This window comes from Trichoplusia ni, unplaced genomic scaffold (genome assembly GCF_003590095.1).
Source record: "Trichoplusia ni isolate ovarian cell line Hi5 unplaced genomic scaffold, tn1 tig00003075, whole genome shotgun sequence".
Taxonomy (NCBI): Eukaryota; Metazoa; Arthropoda; class Insecta; order Lepidoptera; family Noctuidae; genus Trichoplusia; species Trichoplusia ni.
This window is the reverse complement of record NW_020800324.1, coordinates 15,563-37,239: the sequence shown is the minus strand read 5'-3', so window position 1 is coordinate 37,239 and position 21,677 is coordinate 15,563. Positions and strand designations below refer to the sequence as shown.

General features: G+C 42.7%; 1 protein-coding gene across 4 annotated transcripts in view; it reads left to right on the top strand.

Moving 5' to 3' along the window:
- The window catches only part of LOC113507704 (ecdysone-inducible protein E75), a 40,984-nt gene extending 20,392 nt beyond the window's left edge, over positions 1 to 20,592 (top strand). Inside the window, exons 1-5 of one of the 4 annotated variants that reach the window (XM_026890642.1) lie at positions 6,192 to 6,544; positions 9,578 to 9,666; positions 14,928 to 15,072; positions 18,380 to 18,615; positions 18,725 to 20,592. In XM_026890642.1, coding sequence (XP_026746443.1) covers positions 6,430 to 6,544; positions 9,578 to 9,666; positions 14,928 to 15,072; positions 18,380 to 18,615; positions 18,725 to 20,254 — 2,115 coding nt within the window. In that variant the 5' untranslated portion in view covers positions 6,192 to 6,429 and the 3' untranslated portion in view covers positions 20,255 to 20,592. Of the gene's footprint in view, positions 1 to 6,191; positions 6,545 to 9,577; positions 9,667 to 14,927; positions 15,073 to 16,715; positions 17,141 to 17,167; positions 18,232 to 18,379; positions 18,616 to 18,724 lie in introns of those variants that run through there. The other 3 variants (XM_026890641.1, XM_026890644.1, XM_026890643.1) reach the window with 3 other exon arrangements.
- Positions 20,593 to 21,677: the final 1,085 nt, after the last annotated feature.

Here is a 21,677-nt window from a genome sequence, read left to right as displayed (position 1 = left end):
GTTTATGGTTTCATAGTCGAGACTTGGCTTGTGCTTATCAAAATGTAAATTTTACGTATTTAGTTCGGGATCAAGTATTCATCGCATGTGTAGGAAATTTAGAGTGAACCAGCATAACTTGTTGTTTTGCTGACATCAATAAACTGATAACGAAAAACATAAGCGTCCTCACTGCTTACATAACCTAAATCCAATCATATAAACGGGTCCGCTCTGTAAGCTCAGCAACAAAGCCAACAACATATTTTCGAAACGAGTCCATTGAATTTGTTCTAAGACGGTATGTAGCATTAATGAGGACAAGTAAATGTAACAGTAGGAAACGTTCGGCACACACTTCCTTATTGTTGCGCATAGTGTGGATTGTAGGTGAGTAGTGCAACGCAAACGCAACGCTGCGCCGAGCAGCAGCGAGGCGGGCGCAGCCGATGCAGCGCGCAGTGCTCGGCACACGCGAGACCGACGCTCATTATACAACGAGCGCACCAGCCGCGCGGGGGACGCCCGGGCTCATCTGATTACGCAAAAACCATCTACGCAACACTTTTCCTAGACTTTACTGCATTACGTTATTGTATCGTATAATTAAACCAGCCTAAGCCTTACAGTCTTGGACCAATAGCCGATTTTAATGCTCTACTTGGCGCGTTCGCGTTTCGCTCGTTATGATACGTTGGAGAACATGCTTCGTCCCATTTAAGTGTTACAAGATACGTTGGCGTAAATATAATAATAAAAACAATAATTCAACGTTAGTAGGATGTGTAAATAGCACGCAGTCGTCCTCTGTAGAAGCAGGAAGTCTCGACTTGATGCAAATATCAAGGTGAGGTGACCGAAAGGAGAAAGGCTTCTGCATCAGGACAATTTATAGACTTGCATAAAATATTTCATTTATATGATTACCATTACCATAAATCGATATACAGGTAGTCGAACCGAAATTGACAAAAAAAGCAATTACCAGTCCTGAAACCGAAGAGTAAATAATGTTAAACTTCTCGGTGCTTATTTTAACTAAATAGACACACGGAAGTCCCTGTTGTTCAATTGGCAAATCAATAACGTTAGTTCACGGCGAACACATTGTTTCTTGTATACCAAATCAAACATTCGCTACAAATAAATAATTACCCAGTGGACCTTCGTGTCGGTATATTTTATGTTACTTTTGTGTGGTTGTGTGAGCTCTATGTTTAGCACAATGAGATTTTGTTAACAGTCGAATTTCCTCATGTCGGGGCGTTGCCTTGAGGTTGACATTGCGGCTAAATCAGCACAGTTTGACATTGACATGTTCCGATATTCAAACGAGGAAGTGCTCCTAGTTTATTCGGCGGGGCCATTCACAAGTTTAGGTTTGCAGTTGTTAGTACATCATTTAATATTGATAACGTTAAAAATTCAATAACGCAATGCCAGAACACAAAGTCATATGTACAATTGTTGTAAGAATACTGATGACTACATGTTATTTTGAGCTCTAAGTATTGAATCACGCCGGGGTCGTTGTAGTCTCTCATTTGCGTGTTTAGTATTATTTTTTGCCAAGTTTTGAAGGTCATATTACGTCATCTTCCTTGACTTGAATTTTTATAAAATGCCTCCCATCTGGGGAAAACTAATCGCTCGTCACCACAATGTAATGTATAAATTCCAGTATTACCTTTGTAGCGTACAGTAGTTAATTTATATGTTTGAAAAAATATTATTTCTTGACTACTTGCAAAAGTCAATGCCACAGTATCAGTCAGCATGTATATTTTACTAACATGAGCCCGCACTACTAATTGCCGAAGTCAGTGCAGAAACAGTGGTAGGTCGTGTGAGTTGTTCGGGGCTCGAGGCGTCACCGCATTCAGCTATTAATTGAACACACCCGACAAATTGACCTTGGCCTTGGCACGGGTTGCCGAATCAGCCGAGGTCAACCACGATTGAGAGCGTCCGGATCACACGGCTTGTATGACATGCTGGCATTTTCATGGTAATCATATATTCTGGCAAACGAATATACACGGTTTTTTCGTATCGTCATATCACAATATTGGTCTTGTTCCATAACCTTTTTTTCATCTTTTTTAAATATAAATGTTAGTGACAAAATCTTTTAGCGTTTAGTTCATTGCCTTTCGTACTATGGTATTATAACAAATATTCCGAAAAAAATAATTAAATTTATCAAGGTTTGGATTAAACTTAAGTAATTCTCTACTTTATTATGAGTATTAAAAACATGTGAAATCTAAACAACAACATTTACTTACACTAAACATAAGTTCTAAACAAAATAAGATAGTAATATATAATTGTATGGCTTTTGTGTCGGTGTCGACGACGGCAAAGCAACAGCATGCCCGAGGTAATTGACTCATGCTGACCTCGCACTGCTTCGGAAAAACTCGCCACAGCTCGGCATTATTCGCCATAATACATTACGTACCTTTTGATAAATAAAACATTATATTATTGGTTGAAACCCAAAAAGGAATAATAATGTGTTTGAAACTTTTTGAAGTGAATTTGAAAAAGTTTTAGATTATTATTTGGACATTCATATCCCTAGTAATTTAGTTTTCCAATCGTCCCTATCAATCAAGATCTACATAACTATATTTCAGAAGTAAAATGCGCTAGCTAACATTGTTATTGAGCAGTTTTCCAATACATAATATGTATCAGTTTTGGCAGTGTGGTTCTAATTCAAGCTACGTAATGATTGTTCTACATAACCACCAACTGGTTGGTCAAATATGGTTACAATAACAAAAATAGTGTCGGCGTGTCGGGTTTCCGATGCGCATCGGGTGTAATCGCGGTCTCAGCGCGGGCGAGGCCTTGACCGCGCTCGTCCGCTGCGAGCTCGGAGCTACGAAGTACTACGAACATTCGGACGCGGTCGCGAATGTTGCCAACGAAGCTCCTCGTGACCGGCAGAACTTTAAATCGAATCCAGGCCGACAGCATCCGATTACAAAAGTATTGCGTCTTTACTTTTATACTGAACTTCGTTTCGAAAGTCTGTTCGGCAAATATGTTTTAAACATTGCCGATTAATTAACATTTGTTTCGTCATCATTGTCCCAAAGACTTAATTTTGACAGGCATTTTATATGTTCTCCTTTCAGTAACCTGCTTCAGTGCAATCTTCTAAATTGTGCAAACAGAATTGACGTTCATGCACCCATAATTGGCCCTTTGTCATTCAAATTAAATGGTGCGTATATTAACTCGTTCCTCTGTGGTTTACGCTTTAAAAGGGATCTTTTAATCACATTCTTTGAAAAGTTGTTAAGCTAATTTATGAGTGGGATAATGGGTGCGATGTAAATAGGCGCTGAGTCCCGTTTGTCCGGAGGCTGGCACGCTCACTATTGTCCCAGCGTCCTTCGTCCGTCGCGAGAAGGCCGACCGGACCCTCAGTTATTGTTGCCTTTTATTAAGTCCATCAACTTTTCAAATAATACTTAAAGGCCATGATGTGTATTAAACACTAATGATGTGGTCAAACTACTCTCTTGTAAATGTTTTTTTTGACAGCCTTCACGCTTGGCCGACGCTTTGTCCTGGTTGACCTATTTACGTAAATGACCACAAAATATACCTACATGGGTCACGTTCCAGTGTAATTTAATAAGTTATGGAAGAAATGTAAAAGTCCGGAAAAAGTTGAAACCATAAATTGCAAAGAATAAGGCATACGGTCTACTTTTTATTTTTTTATAAAAAAAATGGCGGTTTAATCGGGATCATCAACTGTGGTCACAATGAACAATAGAAAACTACACATGTGGCTACCGACCGACGATGCCGGCCGGGTTTGTAGTTTTAGGCGCTAACACGCAAAACAGAGCTCTATTTTAATCGAGGTAGAGATCAGTATTATTTTTCAACACAGAAGTAAAAGCTGACATGAAATTTGATATTCGCACCCCGGTATTAAAAGTGAGGGCAGCGGAAGGAAGTAAAAAACTGGGTTCCTATTCAGTTCCACGTTTTAATCGACACACATGTTGCCATTAGTTTTTTTATTGTTTGATTTAAGTGTCAGAGATCAGGGGACAAAATACTAAGTTAATATTATTATACATTGATTATATGGATTTTGCATTAGCTTTCCAGTTAAAAACTTCTGAAATTGATAAACAATTTTTTATAACTTTTTAATTTTGTAAAATTTGCCATTACCTATCAACTAATAGGTCTTAATTCTCGTCTTTTGTTGAAAACCAGTATATTCATTACTTAAAAGTAAAACATCATCATCTGCATCATAATATATTATTTCTAAAACACCATGTTTAATGCATGTGTTCAGTAGACAAGCTTTACTTTTTATAACAACACGTGGGAGGATATTTGCGAAACCCTTTAAAAAGTTCCCTTTTGTGCAAAAGGGAAAGTATTGAAGCGAAATAATTTTGATAAAAAATATTATGAAAAAAATCGAACACCTTTAACTTGTGTGTTTATAGCAAAACCCTTTTGCTAACGTTTTAGAATGTTTTAGAAGTTTATAATTATAGCAATTTAATTCATACATGAAAAAGAAGTTTTGTTGGCAAGTCTCTTAGAATCTTGCTGTCAAAGTCGGAGCAAAGAACAAATTACTAATTTAGTAAGTTTATTCATTAAAAGTTATGTTACGCGACATTTTCTAGTGTCAATTATTCTAGTGGCGAGAAGTCACAACGAATGTTAGTGTTAGTAGTATTTATATTTGCGAAATTAGGACAAACTTCAATATCGTTTAACAACAACAATAACATATCAGATAACTTTTAAAATGCGATTTAATACCACCTACTAATGTTTAAGCATTAATTGTGTTTCTCATTAAAATAAATCTTGGTTCGAATTACTTGTTGATTTCTTAAATCTGTGCCAATTTTTTTCTTCTAGTCTTGTGGAGTCGGCTTTAAAACGAATTTATACGCGATCTTTATATTAGTTGTAATGTAATTGTATCATCAGGAAACGTATGTGTGTCGTTGGAGAAAAGTGTTGTTGGTGAGTGTCAGTACGTCAGTAGGCTGGTGGTGAGCAGCGCCTGCGCGCCGCGTGCTGCCGTGGCCTTGACCGGCCTGCGCCAAAATTTCCAGGTCATTCACCCGCCGCGACGCCCACCGCCACTCGTTTTATCTCGCGTAAATAACTCCGCACGCAAACTAATACGAACCGTACGCCCCTGGAATAAGAACTAATCTTCTGCTTTCGCAACATTTGTATCGTCAGTGTTATATAAAGTCGTGTTTATGTACCGATTGTTAAAAGAAACTTGTTTATCAATTACAAGAAGGTAGGTAATACGTATTATGTAGAGGTTACACAAAGTTTCTTCTTACGTATTTAGTACAGTTTTAATCAATAACATAATGGCTATCGGTTATTCGGTACTATAGGAGCTCTAATTTGTCCGTGTTCTTAATTATTATCATACCTACCTAGTTGTCATATCACGTGTATTCGATTAAACGATATTTTTATAGTATAGAGTATCACGTTTTTGCAATCTATAGAGTATTATTGAGACTGACAGAAACATGTGCATATTTTTTTAAAGGAAACCTAAGGTTTTCACGGACAAATACTTGGAAATAATGTTCTGAATTCCCGGAAGTGTGTGCTAAGAGGGAAGCAGGCCGCTCCGGCAGCGGGTCAGTCCGTCACGCGGCGACCTACACCGCGCTCGCCATCCATTAGCTCGATTTCGTGTTCAAGTTCACTCGCGTTCCATCACCAAAAATATTTTCGTAGTGTGACGCAACCGGCAACGGCTACGTCCCACTCGAACGCTCGGCTAGTCTCTCTGTCGGTGCCGCTCTCGCGCGACCTTGGCCGCCGTGAGCCGCAAGGTTCGGGTCTTCGAACTCGCGCTGGAGCGCGGGCCGCGGGGAGCGGAGCCGCCAGCCCTCCAATCGCTCGCCGCGCACGTCTGCGCGTGCTTGCGATTGGTCGCCTGTTGGCGCGGCAATGACCTCGGAGACCGGAGTTCGAAGCGCGCCGATCCTCGCTCTGAAGCGTAGAACGACAAGCTTAGTCGAACGATAAAGGCGAATTTCGCTTAGCCGGCTACGCTTGGTAGTCGAAGCGATTGTATCGCACAGAGCGCTGATCTTTTTGCAGACTTTCACTCTTAAGGGGAGACTCGCGCGGCTTCAAGCAGGAGCGCGCGCGGCCCTCGCTCAGTTCGTCGATCGAGCTCGAGTGAGTCGCACGCGGCGCGTGCAGCGGCTATAGCGCGGAACGAGCGACCTTCATCCCTCGACGTGCCGGCCGCGCGACTCGGCCCATGCACTTCTGTCCTATATTCAGTGTTACAGCGGCAGGACGTTTAATGTCTGAGAGCCAGCGGGCTTCATGTGGTTTACGTGTAGTGCAGTGCGGAGGAGGACTAAATAATTAGTTTCTAAGCAGATAAACATATAAATGACTTTAGTGATGTCTCCTGATAGCAGTTACGGGCGATACGATGCGCCTACGCCGGCTGACCATAATATGATGAGCCCGGCGCATAAGGAGCGAGAACCTGAGTTGCATATAGGTAGTGCCTTTAATACAATTATTTTGTGTTATTTACATCTTGTATTTACGTTGCGTCATGTTACGGTTTGACAACTTTGTCGGTATTATTGTTATTGTGATACCGTTCCGACAGGATCCCCCATTCCAAACACTTTCGTCATTAACAACCATTAGTAATTATTTATTTGAATATCTATATTATATTTATTTCATTTTTTGTTAGTGCTTTGATGTTATACTGTCTCGAAATAACATAAAACGATTTTTATCAATTAAAATATTAATAGTCTCTCGAATAAGTATAGGATTACCTATAGTTATATTTATAAAGCCTAGCTTACCTAGGCAGACGTTGTTGTTTACCTATGTTGTGCTTATGAAATAATTATCAAAATTATAAAACAACATTAAACAAAATCTTATTTTTATAAAAGTAGATGGAATTTAATGACATAATAGATTTTCTTTCAATTTTATTTCGCCGCGGTAACTACTAAAAAGTCTGGGACCAACACGGCCTGTGATGAAATCACTTTGTAATACATTTCATGCCACACTAATCGTAACGACTTTTTTCTTAATTCTGATTAATGATAATATTTTTAGTAATGAAAGGGTAACTGAAATAAAAAATCAATTTATCAAAACTTCCGCAGAACGAATTTTGATGGATGAATTCTTATACGTTTCCGATCGAAAGAGCCCACCGAAAAAACAATTAAAACTGCATTGTGCGAAATAATTGCAATGTACAACAATGTCAATAGTTTCCTAGTGTAGAGCGATGGGGTCCGGTCCCCGCCGCGGCTGCAGCCCTTGAGAGCTCGCAATCAATTCCTAATGATGTTATCGCTCTTTATCGATTCCTATTGTACATTTTTCCCATGAAATTTACAGTCCAAACCAACAAAGAGTTAATGTTGCACGTAAACTTGCATCTTTAAGACCCGTTCACATACATGCGTCTACTCGGCATCTACGACATTAAATATCATAATTAAGTTTTTCTGCTTAGAAATCCACTTTAACTGTTAGAAGCAAGCAAGCAGGTTCTACGTGGCAACGGCAACTGCCTCACCAGTCACACCACACCACTTTTACTTTCTCTGAATGCAGAATACACAAACTTCTCGCTTGCACATATTCATTTAGGATGAACTAGTTGCTATAGCACGTATCGAACAAGGCTACTGTCTGAAATTCGGAAAATTCTAAACAATTACAGAACAATCGCTTTAGGTACGCGAAACAAACGTGTTATCTGACGAGGAAGTAAAGTGTGAAACGTGATTTTGATCGTCGTGAAGTACAAATTATTTACAAACAAACATCACCGTGACACAGATCCGCGGTCGGAATGGCCGCGTCAGTGTTCTGCACGGTCGGCAGCGGCGCTCGGCGCTCGTTACGTGGCCGCGAGACTTTCTCGCGCACTTTCCTCGTCTTTTAATTGACGTAACGAACGAGCGACTCTCACACACGCCACAGAAAAACGCGCGCGTTGCATCATACGAGGAGAAATGGCTGCACGCTACTGTTGCAACTGCAGCGTTACGTCTCGCATGCTTTCCCTGTTCCACTGCGAACTTAACTTAGCTAAGCAATAGCGATATGCTAGCGCCGTTCCTTCAGTCGAGATCAGAGTTATTACCTCGAAGACGTTCATTCGACATCTGTAGAAAAAAGAAAGTAACGACTATAGAAAGCGACGGCGTCGAACGTCGACCCGCGGCTAGTGGTGTACGCCAGAAATAGAAAGTTTGTTCCAAAAGGCCCGACAAGCCCGCGCCCTTAACAAATAAACAAACGGCTGGAAGAGGAAAGTGAGAGCAGTCGGGGCGCCGCCTGAACCAGTTCCCGCTGGAGCCGCCGCGCTCCGCCGCACCTGTTGCCGGGGGCTGCACCTATCACTGACCTATTAAACATTATTACTTAAACCATTACGACAGCTCAAATTCATATTTACTCGACGATAACTCTACATTATTAATTATGTCTACAATTAACTTATTGGATAATAATGTATATGAACACGTAACTTTTGACCTATTAAGGTCAACATAATGTAAATCAGTTTATATCTGACATGATCGGAATGACTACCGTAGTCCTATGAAAACAATGTTGTTAGTTACGTGGCTGGGGTCGATGACTCTCTTAGCTAAGAGACTTTCTAAATGTTTATTAAGCGTCTGTCACCTTGAGGCACGCAATATGAGCATTGCAATACGATACATCATGTTAATGTGTGTTTAGACAATCCATGCATTATTTTTATTCGGAGTTGTGTTAATTGATACATTATAAACAGCACAAACGACTAGGCATTGAAAAGAATTATGCATTTTTCACACTAATCAGGAGGCAGTAAAAATGCTTGCAAAATCTCTTATCGTGAGGTAATGTTATGAGTTGAAACGAAAGCCAAGCTAATAATCACGCGATCGAGTCTCACGTGTATCAACTAGCAGAATGCCCCTACACAATACTTTAACTAACACTTTCATTAACTTTTAACACCGCGCTTATCTATACAATAATGACGTCGATATCATAGTTGTCATTGCACTGATAAACGTCATTTTCACAATGTTTAAAAACAATTTTAGATCTATGTTTTTTGTAGCTCTCGTTTCCCCCGTCCGAAACTGCAACTTAAATTAACATTATTGAGATTGAATTACATAAATTAATGTCATTATTTGAACTATTTAGAGTGTTCAAAAATAGGTTTACATAACAGAATTTAATTATTTCCGCCTTGTATGTTGATAGTCTGATTGTCGATAACATTGAGCAGCTAAACATACCAGATTGTCGAAATTATCGCGAATGAGTAATTACAAACGTGTAAGCAGTGGCTGTGGCGGCGACGGTGCGCAGGCGCAAGGTCACGTGCAATCGCCACAATGTTTGTTACACACGCCCGCCGTGTAACACAACTCAGGATGTTTGGCACGAGCTAACTAACGCCGTAATCTTTGAAACGTCCATAAAATTTATCGCGAATTACGTACACAGGTCTCTATAACCGTTTTCTGTTTTGTTGCAGAGTTTGACGGTACTACGGTGCTGTGCCGCGTTTGCGGTGATAAAGCTAGTGGATTCCATTATGGCGTGCATTCCTGTGAAGGCTGCAAGGTAAATATTCTTTTCATGAACTGATGTACATTTGTGTAATATGATGCCAACGTCAATGCTCACCAGCACCTTTTTGAATGACTCTACCACAGCAATATCTACTGTGACTCTATCTACTGTCACCACCACTCTCGTTAGACTGCAGCAGAACCCGACGGAGTACGAAACGTCTCGAGTGCATCTTATGACATTTAAGTGCCCTTAATTGAGGATCAGATGCGGGTAGCCCGGGGGCTTGTGAAGTAGGAAGTGTGCGTGCGGGTGACAGCTCTCGACGCCCCCTCGGTGGCGCTGTCTCGCGACAGGTGCCAGTCAGATCCAGCGCCAAGGTCACGACACGCGGAACACAATCTCTGTGCACCCGCTGCATAAACACCGACCAGATGACCTTATTTACTGACAAAATGTTAATTGGATTCACTTCCACGACGCGACGCCCGCTTTGTAAATCAACTAATCGGTAAAAAACGTATCGTGTGAATTTGTGTTATGTAGAGAATGGTTTTTGGGTCAACGGGTAGGTACCTGCTGGCCTCGGTCGGCGACGGACAGGCCCCTGCGCCCCAATTCCAAACATTTTATTTATAATACCTGCCCCGGAACAATCACACGGGAACCGGCTGTCGCTTTTTAAACCTCACAGTTTAAGTGAGACATGCATTGTACAAAATGCAGTGACCAACGTCACTATTATTGTACAAAGTCAACAAATTCATACATTCAACTTAAATACAAAATCTGTAGTGTTCTACACTTGAAACATTAATTCCTCATTCGGTACAACCATCCCCATAAAGAGATTAATTGACTAAAAGCTTGATAACCCTTTTTGTGATTCTGTTTGTCTTATTTGACCCATGTGGTGCCAGTCCTTTTGTTAGTTATGTTACTGAGCCATTGTTATGTTATTATTCAAATCTTGAAAAATTAAATCTATTTAGACACGTAGGAAATAGTGTTAAGGTTACTTATTGTTTGAGAAAGCTTGCAATTACGTGATAGTTGAACGTTCGGAATCTTTGAAGTTGCTAATTACTTCCTCATACGATGACGATCATAACCAAGTTTCTTAAAGGTAGAGCGTAGTGTCTCTTATCGCCTTGGGACCGGCTTGAGGTCGCCTACAAGCGTGAAAGCGAGGAAGCAGGCTAGGATGAAGTGCAAGTGTAGTGTAAACCGGTTTGTACGTTACAAGAGCAGCCAGGGCAGGCTCTGGACAAAGCGTGTCCTTCAGGCCCGCGGATGTCGGTGCATTGTGCAACGCTCGACAAAACCACTTTTAGACGACGACTTTATAGGAGTGACGGCCACCGAGCGACCCTCGCCAGACATGCCGTTGTTTTGTCTGATGCATTGTTATTGCACATTGATCAATCTGAATGTATAACGTGTTTTTATAACGTTTTTTCTTTGTAATCCACTTCTCTTCTCAGATTAAAATTTGTGGGTTTTAAAGTTCACACCAGTGCATCTTGAATTTATAACCAAAAGATAAATTCTATCTTAAAATAGTGCTATTTAAAATAATATTTCACGATCGTGATAACACAATCTAAAAAGTTTGACTTTATCGCTCACAGCGCGCACTAGCGGCGCAAAATAGAAGCTGTTAGAATTAGTTCCACTACTCGTCACTAGATGTCGCGTCGCGTTAAGTGTAGCGCTACGGTGCTGCCGCCACCACCCGGCGCGGCTCTGAACGAAAACAACTTGAATGAATGACGACTGAGCGTGTAATTTTTATAACGATATGAGGTGCGGGGTGTTCGGCCGTACACACCGAAGTCAACGAACTCACACTTACTATTCAATGCATTATTACTATAAGTCGAATAATAAGACATTCTTAAATGAACACAATGTCAACTTAACAATATATCATTTTGTGTTCTCGTTTAAATTACACTTTAGCAGCAAAAACATAAATATAAATAAAATAAGATAGTTATATCAACTTTATAAAGTTCTACTGATTTATATCAATAAAGTAATTTTTCAAACTGTTAAAATGTAACCCACAAATAATTCGGCTCGTGTGGTTGCTACCTCGAAAGAGCTCACCGACTTCTTTGTTCTCGGCGCTGGCCGACATAATTTCCGTGCATTGTGGGTCGCTTATTTTTTCGGCACCAATTCTGCTGTGTAGGGCGAGCGGGCGTCGACCTCGCTAGCTAGCTCGCGCGCCAGGCTTCGCCTCTTCTCGCATAAACAACTTTTACGGGCATCGAATGTACGCGCTACGTGAACGTAACCCACATTATTTTTGAACTGTCAGCTCAAAAGTTCGTTGATCTCCGCGCGGTCATATTATTTATTGAGAACATCGCGCGCTTACTGTTGCGTTTGCGTTTACGATTTCCTGTTGAACATACATGTATGTCGAACTTGACTCAAAAAAATATGACAACAAACAATTATTTTTGTAAATATTTTAACAAACGCGTAATTAGTACAGCTCTACATTTAATTATTACATTACAACACATTTTAATTAAGTGATTATACGTACAATATTTACAAACCAGATTTTGTAAAAAAAATAATGGTTTTTATTGGTAAACACAAATTAAAATATTAACTAATTGATTTATTTAATATTTTTTATAGCATTTGTATGAAACATGTGTTCAACATTCAACTTTAACACCAATTGACACCATGTTGCAATAAGGACGTCGATTACCTATAAGAGTTACGTTACTTACTTAGAATAAAACCGCGATACGTGGACGGGAAACAAATGAGAATGACGTGAGTCAGTGTTATCAAGGAAACATCTGTGGCATCGGCACGTAGAGCAAGGAGGTTTGTGTTTGTGCGGCGGTCGCTTCCTCGAAAATATAGCAATGCGGTGCGTCAGCATTTTCTGGGCCCGAGCCGGTGCTCGTGGAGTCGTTGTCCGCTGCACCGTTAGCCGTCGTCACTCTGCAACACCTCGCCACGCTCCCGCCTAACCGCTGTTTGTCCCTGCCGAGTGACAACTCTTACCAACGAACATATATCGGTAGTAAGATCTGTGTACAATACACTTATTTACAACAGCAGGTTAAAGTGATTTTCTTAAAAAATAATAATTAACAGTGAAACAATCATTGCATTCACAGCGACATTTCGTCAATAGTCAGGTTTAATAGACACCTACCGTAAACAGAGCCTTTGTAGTATATCATTACTGGTTTTAGTGTAATATTCACGTTTGATAAAATCCCGTCAGTAAAGTAGCTGTGTCAGTGAGGAAAGCGACTAGCCGACCTACATAGAGTTGACGAAACCCTCCTCATATCTGTATTTATTTATATGTACGAGCCATTTATATATCCGTTCTCGTGACTCACCAAATAGGCGAGAACTAGTTACGTGAATCCGTCACTTGTCAATATAGCAGAGACTATGCGTCACACTCATAACTCACACGATACGTCCGAGTAGGAATCGTAGGAAACATCAACTACAACCTCGTAAGCTCCTATCATTCACTCGCTGTTATCGCAATTGCAATACTCTCACATTTATTTATCTAAAAACTAGTTTCCCAACAAACTAAAGACTAGGTTATAGGTATTACAAACAACAACAGTGTGAGGTAAACGATAAGTAGGTATTGAATAAAATAAATGAATTATATCATTGCAGCAATATTGTTGGTCGTGCCAGTTCGGACCATATTGAGTGCCTATTGTGTACTTGAGTCATGATATTATTATAATGACCTAAAATAATTGTTCTACTTAGGGTAAAATTTAATTTTCCTAGTAACCGTCGCAAATAGAACTAATGTTTTTAGAACTCGTAATGAAGTCACCGTGTTAATAGAGGTCGTTGACATTTTAAGATTATTTAATTCTACAATGTACTTATTAAGAAGAGGTTTTATTGTTATAGCTATGGATTTAACAATATTGTCAATAGTCTTGCATAGGTATACATCCGAGGTAACTCGTAAGTCGCGAACTATTAAAGGTAATTTTTGTACGTATATGTAGGTTCGTATTCGCTAAGTGTGGTGCGGGGAGATGGGCGGGGAAGGTTTTGTTTTCGCGGCAGCAGGTCATCGACCGCACGGCCGGTCACTGCCCGCGCTGCGACCAATTATGGGCCACTCGCACAGCGCACAATGGATCGATGGCAGCGCGAAATTAGGCCACCGACCCGAACACTGCGCGGCCCGCTTACGCTGTTAGCTCGTCCGCCCCTGCCTCCGCGATCGCTTACTATCAAGATACTGACAACATTATTAAAACAAGATTAACCATTTAAATCCAATGACAACGTAAACTTCGTGTTAAATGGTATTTCCAACTTACCTATATCTATTAAAAAACTAAAATTCTTGGCAAATTCTTAATTGCCAGTTAAATTTTATATCTGTGCTCGTTTATGCTACGGTTCTATAGAATGAGCTTTAGGGCCCAGATATTGTTTATAGATTCATACTCAATTAAAAGAAACAAAATATGTAGGGACACACTAGACTAGGTGTATGTTACATCAATAGGTCAGTCAGCTGGGATTCCCTGGTTTTGTCGTAATAAACGGAGCGAGAACTAGAATGATAAATTGAGCAGGCGTATTGTGGAGTAATGATCCATTAATTAAATTGGATCAGTGCAGCCCCTAGGGGAGCGCGCGCGCATTGAGGTAGGCCGTGACGCATGTTTGACGTCACCGGGCGTAGAGCCGGTCGACGACCCGAGCCGGCTGCAGCCCGGCTCCCGGGCGCGGGGGGATCGCGGGGGAGCCTCCGCGGTTGTGCAATCGAGCGGTCGACGACCCGGGGTGAACGGCCGCGCGCCGCGACGCCACCGGGATGCGCCCGGCCTATATCCGGCGCACCGGTGCAGCGGCGGCGGCGCATTCTAGAGCGGCGTGGACCGTTAGGAGAGCGCGCGGGGGCCGGGGGCACTCTCACTTTCTCGGGTGGGTCGGCGGCCGGCAAGTAGGTCGCGCGGGTAACTGTGCGCCGCGCGACGCAGCGCCCGCACAGTCCGCTGTCGACCGCCATCCGCGTCGGTGCAGTGCGCGAAAGCCTTATTGCACGTTCGTGTCGCGTCACTGTTAACGAGGAGAGTGGTGGTGTTAGTGGCAGTCTGTGGTAGTGAATGGTGCGTGCGATGTCGTGCAACGCAGGCGCTGAGTTGCGCGAGCGGCACTCGGTGCTGGTGAGCATGCTGGAGGCGCGCCGCGAGTCTAGCGACTCTGGCTGCTCCAGCGACGAGGGCTCCGACAACGAGCGCGACACTAACTGCCGCTGTGATTCCCAGGGCTTCTTCCGGCGTTCCATCCAACAGAAGATACAGTACAGACCCTGTACGAAAAACCAACAGTGCTCCATCCTTAGGATCAACAGAAATCGGTGCCAGTACTGCCGGTTGAAAAAATGCATCGCCGTAGGCATGAGCAGAGATGGTGAGTTAAAACACTTTTTACCTTTAATTTCTGATTTCTGATGGAAATATTGGAATAACAAAAAATAATTTAAATTTCTTTATAAAGTTAGCAAAAAAAACAGAGTTTATTCCACTATTATTATCATGAAACTATTATTTAATTGTTTATTAAATTGTGTATATTATAGATCATTACAAAACCAGCCATAAATGTAGAAACAGTTTTTGTAATACTTCATAGGTCGTAAATTCTATTTCCTAATACAATACGTGCTAAAAAATTGTAATAAAGTTATAAGATATTATATGACGCGGTGATTACGTTGTGACATGTCGGTCAGCATACTCTGGGTTGCAATAGGCATACGCAATTAGCACGGGAAGGTCGGGCGCGCGCACGTCGCGCACTCGCCAAGTGTGCCGCACGAGCGCCGAGCGCTGGCGTGCAGTGCGCGTCGCGCGTGCTGCTCTACGGACAGATCCTATTTCGCGCGGCCACGGGGACGCGGGGTGCGCGGTACGCCGCGGTGTGGGAGGTCGGTTATGCAAGCGCGGGTGAGCGTACGCTAAGCGGGTCGACGCCCGCGCTACTCAGCCCGCCCCGCTCCGCTCGTTGCGACACTCGCTCGCTCTAGCGACACCGCCCGCTGAGCTGGTGAAAGCAGAGAAAGGCACATTTCGTAAGCGCGAGAGTGAAATTTATATTTTCACTTTCGTAATGAAGTTCGATGACCTCGTGTAGTTTCCCAAGAATATCTACTACTCCGTAATAATTATTATGGCCGTAGCGTTATATCATATCTCAATTCTGAGGTTTACACAAACGTAAATGAAAGGATCTTACACTCAATGACTCTGAAACACATGAAAACCAATAGAGATCTGTGATAGCAGAACATGACTCCAGAAATAATTTAAAGTTTTAAAAGATCTCTAAAAATGTCTGCATCCGAACTTTCTGGAAATAATAAAAATCTTTTTTACTAATAACCCACTTATATTGATGAAATGGAATAAAAAGGGCTACAAATTATCATGCACCATAGTATTCACTCAGATAAGAACCAAACCTGTTGTTGACGAATATGGTTCAGCCACTCGACAACAGATGGCGCGCGACTTCGTAAACACTGCTACACTAGCGCCACTATTGGTTTACGTCAAAGTCCTGAACTACTCAACACTTATGTGGCAAATAACACTTAATATTTTATTTATTCTTGCATACAATTTCCAATTAATACTTAAGCAATTAAATGAAATGGTAATAATATATTATAAATCTAATTCAAAATGAACGGTGTTTCTCCTGAAGCCTATAACTAAATTAACTTGTAAAGCAAAAACAATAACAACGAAAGCAAAGTAAATAAAAGTATGTCACGAAATATTAAAATGCATACTTATGTTACATAGAAACACTATAAACAATGAAATGTGCAATATTTTCTGCTATTATTAGCTACAGTTTGAATTTGGAAAGCGACCGTAATGTTCCCATGTCACGTCAAATGATTAAATCGGCAAGGTTCGAACGGTAGGTGGCGCAAGTAGTGGAGGGGCTTTGAGCGCGGGGGCAGGGGCCTGCGCGGAGTTTATTGACGGCGCCCCCTCCCGCTCGCCGCTCCCCTCCCCCCCGCCTCAAGTTCAAGGTTGGCGCGGCGCGCGCCGCGGCGCAGTGCGAGGGAGTCCGGCCCGCGCACCGGTCGTCAGCCCTCATTGCTATCGCTATGTTATTAAGTCGCTCCGCAGTTCGGTACGAGAACGCGATACTTGCTCACGGTGACTGCTCCAGTATACGCCGCTGACTACATCGCTGCACTATCGGATTATTACTGCTACGCATTGGATTACAGTGAATGTGCAAATTACAAATTATTTTTCGAGTGATATGTGACACTATACTTCGTGTACAAATTTAATTTAGTCATAAACTAACATAAAGTTACCAGTTCATCTAAGTTATCAGTGGCCATTGGCTGTGAACTAGTTAATAGTGAAAAAAACTGTAATGGTATCAGACATGGGAGAAGATTTACCAATCCTGAAAGGGATCCTCAACGGTGTTGTGAAATATCACAATGCACGTAGGTATTTTTTGGATATTAGTTTAGTAAATAAAAATAAATATTTTGGGATTCATACCTTAGCTAAACAGGGCAATTGAACGATATTGAAAAGTTCGTAGCACTGTGCTACGACCACTACACAAAGCGTAGCAGTAAACATGTATTTGATTTTGGAAAGTACGAGACTCGCAATTTTTTCAAGTGTGCTTCAATTCATTTTATTTTTTGCGGATATTCATAAAACTACAAAATCCATGAATTAAATATGCATACAATACAAGCGTTGAAAATAGTTAGCTTCAAGTCTATCAAAACAAAACTTTGTATTGTTTGGTATTCGTCCAGGCACTTAATTGACTTTGATAAAAATAGAATAGTTTTTGCAACTATCGCTAATACTGCTTTAATATATATTCATTAAGATTAAAAAAAAAAAAGATTAACAATGCAGATCAAATTCGGTAATCAAACAATAAATGGTAACATACCAATTTTATTGTTAACAACATTTGCTAAATCACAATATTTTCTCTGAAATTATTAAATTAACTAACACTTTATGATGTGGTCTAAATCGTAGTAAATCGTTATTTGACTAAAAATCGTACCAAAGGCACAGTGCAAGCCCAACAAAGGCCAACCATAATAAAAAATGTTGGTTGTGAACAATGGGATCGTGCATCTGGTGCGGCCCACATCGCGCAGCGAAAGTCAGGAGAAATGGCGAGAGCCGCGAGCTCTCCGCTTTCGTTTTCAACCGCGCGGCGTGCACGCAAACACTTTCACCGACGTGCGCGCATGAACGCCGCAAGCGCCGCGCCCGCCCCTGGCGCATACTACATTTTGGTCCACGACGTGCCTAGCGCGAGAAAGTCGTAACACTTTTAGCGTGACCTCGCAGTTCGGGCTTTGTCACTCGTCATTCAAACTAGTTCACTTAACCGCGCCGCATTCAGAGTTCCCCACGGATTTCGTATTAAGTTCGGCGCGCCAGACTAGGGTGGGCCACGCGATGCGACGGCCGATGAACTCTACCCTCGCGGCGTCAGCTGCGCGTGCACATGGCCTGCCGTGCACACGCGCGCACTTAACGACAGCTGCAACCCAGAGTATGTTTAGTCACGACCTTGCGCAACATTCCCGTTGTTAGTTGTTCATACAATGCTTCGGGTCTTGTATGACCGCTTTTTAATCGAGCCCTAGAGGTCACTTTGATGATTCATGCATAAATTAAACTTTGTTTTTTTTTTGTTGCAGCCGTGCGATTCGGTCGTGTCCCAAAGCGCGAGAAAGCGCGCATCCTTGCAGCAATGCAACAATCCTCCACGTCACGAGCAAATGAGCAAGCTGCGGCGGCAGAGTTAGACGATGCCCCGAGATTGCTGGCGCGCGTGGTGCGCGCTCACCTCGACACCTGCGAGTTCACGCGGGATCGCGTCGCCGCCATGCGCGCACGTGCTCGTGACTGTCCCACCTACTCGCAACCCACTTTGGTAAGCATGCTTTTCTATTTATTAAAGAATTTCATTAAATAATTGTTCCTCAATAATACTAATTTTGCCATCTGAACCCCATGAATAACTGTTTTTTCTTTTGTTATAGGCTTGCCCCCTAAACCCTGCGCCAGAGCTACAATCAGAGAAGGAATTCTCTCAACGGTTTGCGCACGTCATTCGTGGCGTAATAGACTTCGCTGGGCTCATTCCTGGCTTCCAGCTGCTCACACAGGATGACAAATTCACGCTGCTCAAAAGTGGACTATTTGATGCGTTGTTTGTGCGGCTAATTTGTATGTTTGATGCGCCACTCAATAGTATAATTTGCCTAAACGGTCAAGTCATGAAACGGGACTCTATCCAAAGTGGCGCCAATGCAAGGTTCCTCGTGGATTCTACGTTTAAATTCGCCGAGCGAATGAACTCTATGAACCTAACAGACGCAGAAATCGGTCTTTTCTGTGCTATAGTGCTCATCACACCAGATAGGCCTGGACTTCGCAACGTAGAACTTGTGGAAAGAATGCACGCGCGACTTAAGGCGTGTTTGCAAACAGTCATTGCTCAGAACAGGCCCGACCGGCCAGGATTCCTTAGAGAATTAATGGATACCCTGCCTGACCTACGCACCCTTAGCACACTTCACACCGAGAAACTAGTAGTTTTTCGCACTGAACACAAAGAATTACTACGCCAGCAAATGTGGACAGATGAAGAGGGTGTCATGTCATGGGGTGATTCTGGAGCTGACGAGTCGGCACGAAGCCCAATTGGATCAGTATCGAGCAGCGAGTCCGGCGAAGCCGTCGGAGACTGCGGCACGCCCCTGCTAGCCGCTACGCTGGCCGGGCGTCGGCGACTGGACTCACGAGGGTCCGTAGATGAAGAAGCCCTGGGTGTTGCACACCTCGCACATAACGGGCTCACCGTCACGCCAGTCCGCCCGCCGCCTCGCTACCGCAAACTGGACTCACCAACAGATTCTGGTATTGAGTCAGGAAATGAGAAGCACGAAAGAATAGTTGGACCTGGTTCAGGTTGCTCAAGCCCGAGATCTTCACTAGAGGAGCACTCGGATGACAGGCGGCCACCCCCCACAGCGGATGACATGCCAGTGCTCAAACGTGTGCTAGAAGCGCCACCGCTATATCACACCACTTCGCTGATGGACGAGGCGTACAAACCTCACAAGAAATTCCGTGCGATGCGTCGTGACACCGGCGAGGCCGAAGCGCGTGTAGTCAGGCCGGCGCCCTCAGTGCAGCCGCCACAACACCCGCACCCCGCCAGCCCGGCGCACCCGGCGCACTCCCCGCGCCCCCTGCGCGCCTCGCTATCCTCCACGCATTCAGTGCTGGCCAAGAGCCTCATGGAGGGTCCCCGCATGACCCCCGAGCAGCTGAAGCGCACCGACATCATCCAGCAGTACATGCGGCGCGGGGAGGCGGGCGCCGCGGTGGAGGGCTGCCCGATGCGCACGGGAGGTCTCCTCACATGCTACCGGGGCGCGTCGCCCGCGCCGCAGCCCGTTATGGCGCTGCAGGTGGACGTGTCGGACGCGGACGCGCCCCTCAACCTCTCCAAGAAGTCGCCGTCGCCGCCGCGCTCCTTCATGCCGCAGATGTTGGAGGCGTGAGACCGGCCCGCGGAGCCACTTGTCTCCGCCACCCCACCCCGACCTACTTTAAATTAAATGAACTAGTAAATAGTAATCGTTCGCAGATCGTTTTAATATATTATATGTGATAATTTGATTAGGACGCGTGAGTGCGTGGCCGGCGCCGGACGAGGAGAGCGCAATAGACTGAAAAATAATTTAAGACTATATAAGTGTAATTTATAAATGCAATGCAGCGCCGGTCGCGGTGTGTTTGTTGTGTGTATTGTATGTGCGTATGTGAGCGTGCTCAGTCATTTGTTTGTTAATATAATGACAGGTTGTCGAACTAAAATAAAAGAATCTTGTAAAAATTACCTATGCATTTCATTCATAACCCTAAATACAAAATCTGCACAGTAGAACACAAAAACATCAGAGCTAGTACGAACCCATCTGGTCAGTAAAGAAACTAAAATCAAAATCTACACATACATAAGAATATTATAACATACATAAGACATCTAGGCCTGAAAGTCACAAACCCACGGACAGCAGAGCATTGAGTACCAGTCAAAACGTAAATGGAAATCTCCGAACTTAGTAAGTATATCTACTATACGTCACCTATGACACTCGTATAATGAAATAAATGATACCATCATCACTTGGATCGTAATGACCACTGGTAGTGCCGACTGCGGTCGACGACCTGCGGCCTCCGCTACTTCCGCGCCGCACTACCGCTTCCACTTCTGTATATCCTACGAAGTCATTCTGTGATCGCAACAAATAAATCTACACCAATGACAAGTTTTTAAAAAAAAATATGCAAAAATATTCCAACAGTAGATTCCGGTTCTTGACCAGGTTAAGTTGGATTTCCTTAAGTTCAACATCAACCGGTCTGATTAAAAGAAGCTTTCTGATTTCCGTATAGACACGGAACTATAGGATAATAAAATTGCCAAAAGAATCTTCCGTTTATCATCATTACTCAAGATCACTCGATATTTAAATAAAAACAATAACAAGTTTCAACTTCCTTTCATCATTATATGGCTTGACACATGGCTTTAGTATTGCACAACGATTGGTTATCGAAATATGTAGGACTAAGGTATACTGAAAATAACTTGACAAATACTGCGTCATAACCTCAGATCAATACAGAATCTGTTGCCGACATTCTACCAAACTAGTGTGTAACAGTAGTATGTACGTATACAACTTGTTGATACTCGTTTGTTTGAAATCTGTTATCAAAAATTGGATAAGCGTGATGCAATTTTGCAAATTAGAATATAAGAAGGTATAACTTAAAAGGTCTAAGCAATCTAATAATTTAGCTGTGCCTAGAAAGTCCTACTGATACCCCCAAAATGGTACTATCGAACGTAAAATCCGATAGTAATTAATAACTATTGCGTAGTATTTCAAAATGTCATCTGAGAGCTAGTGG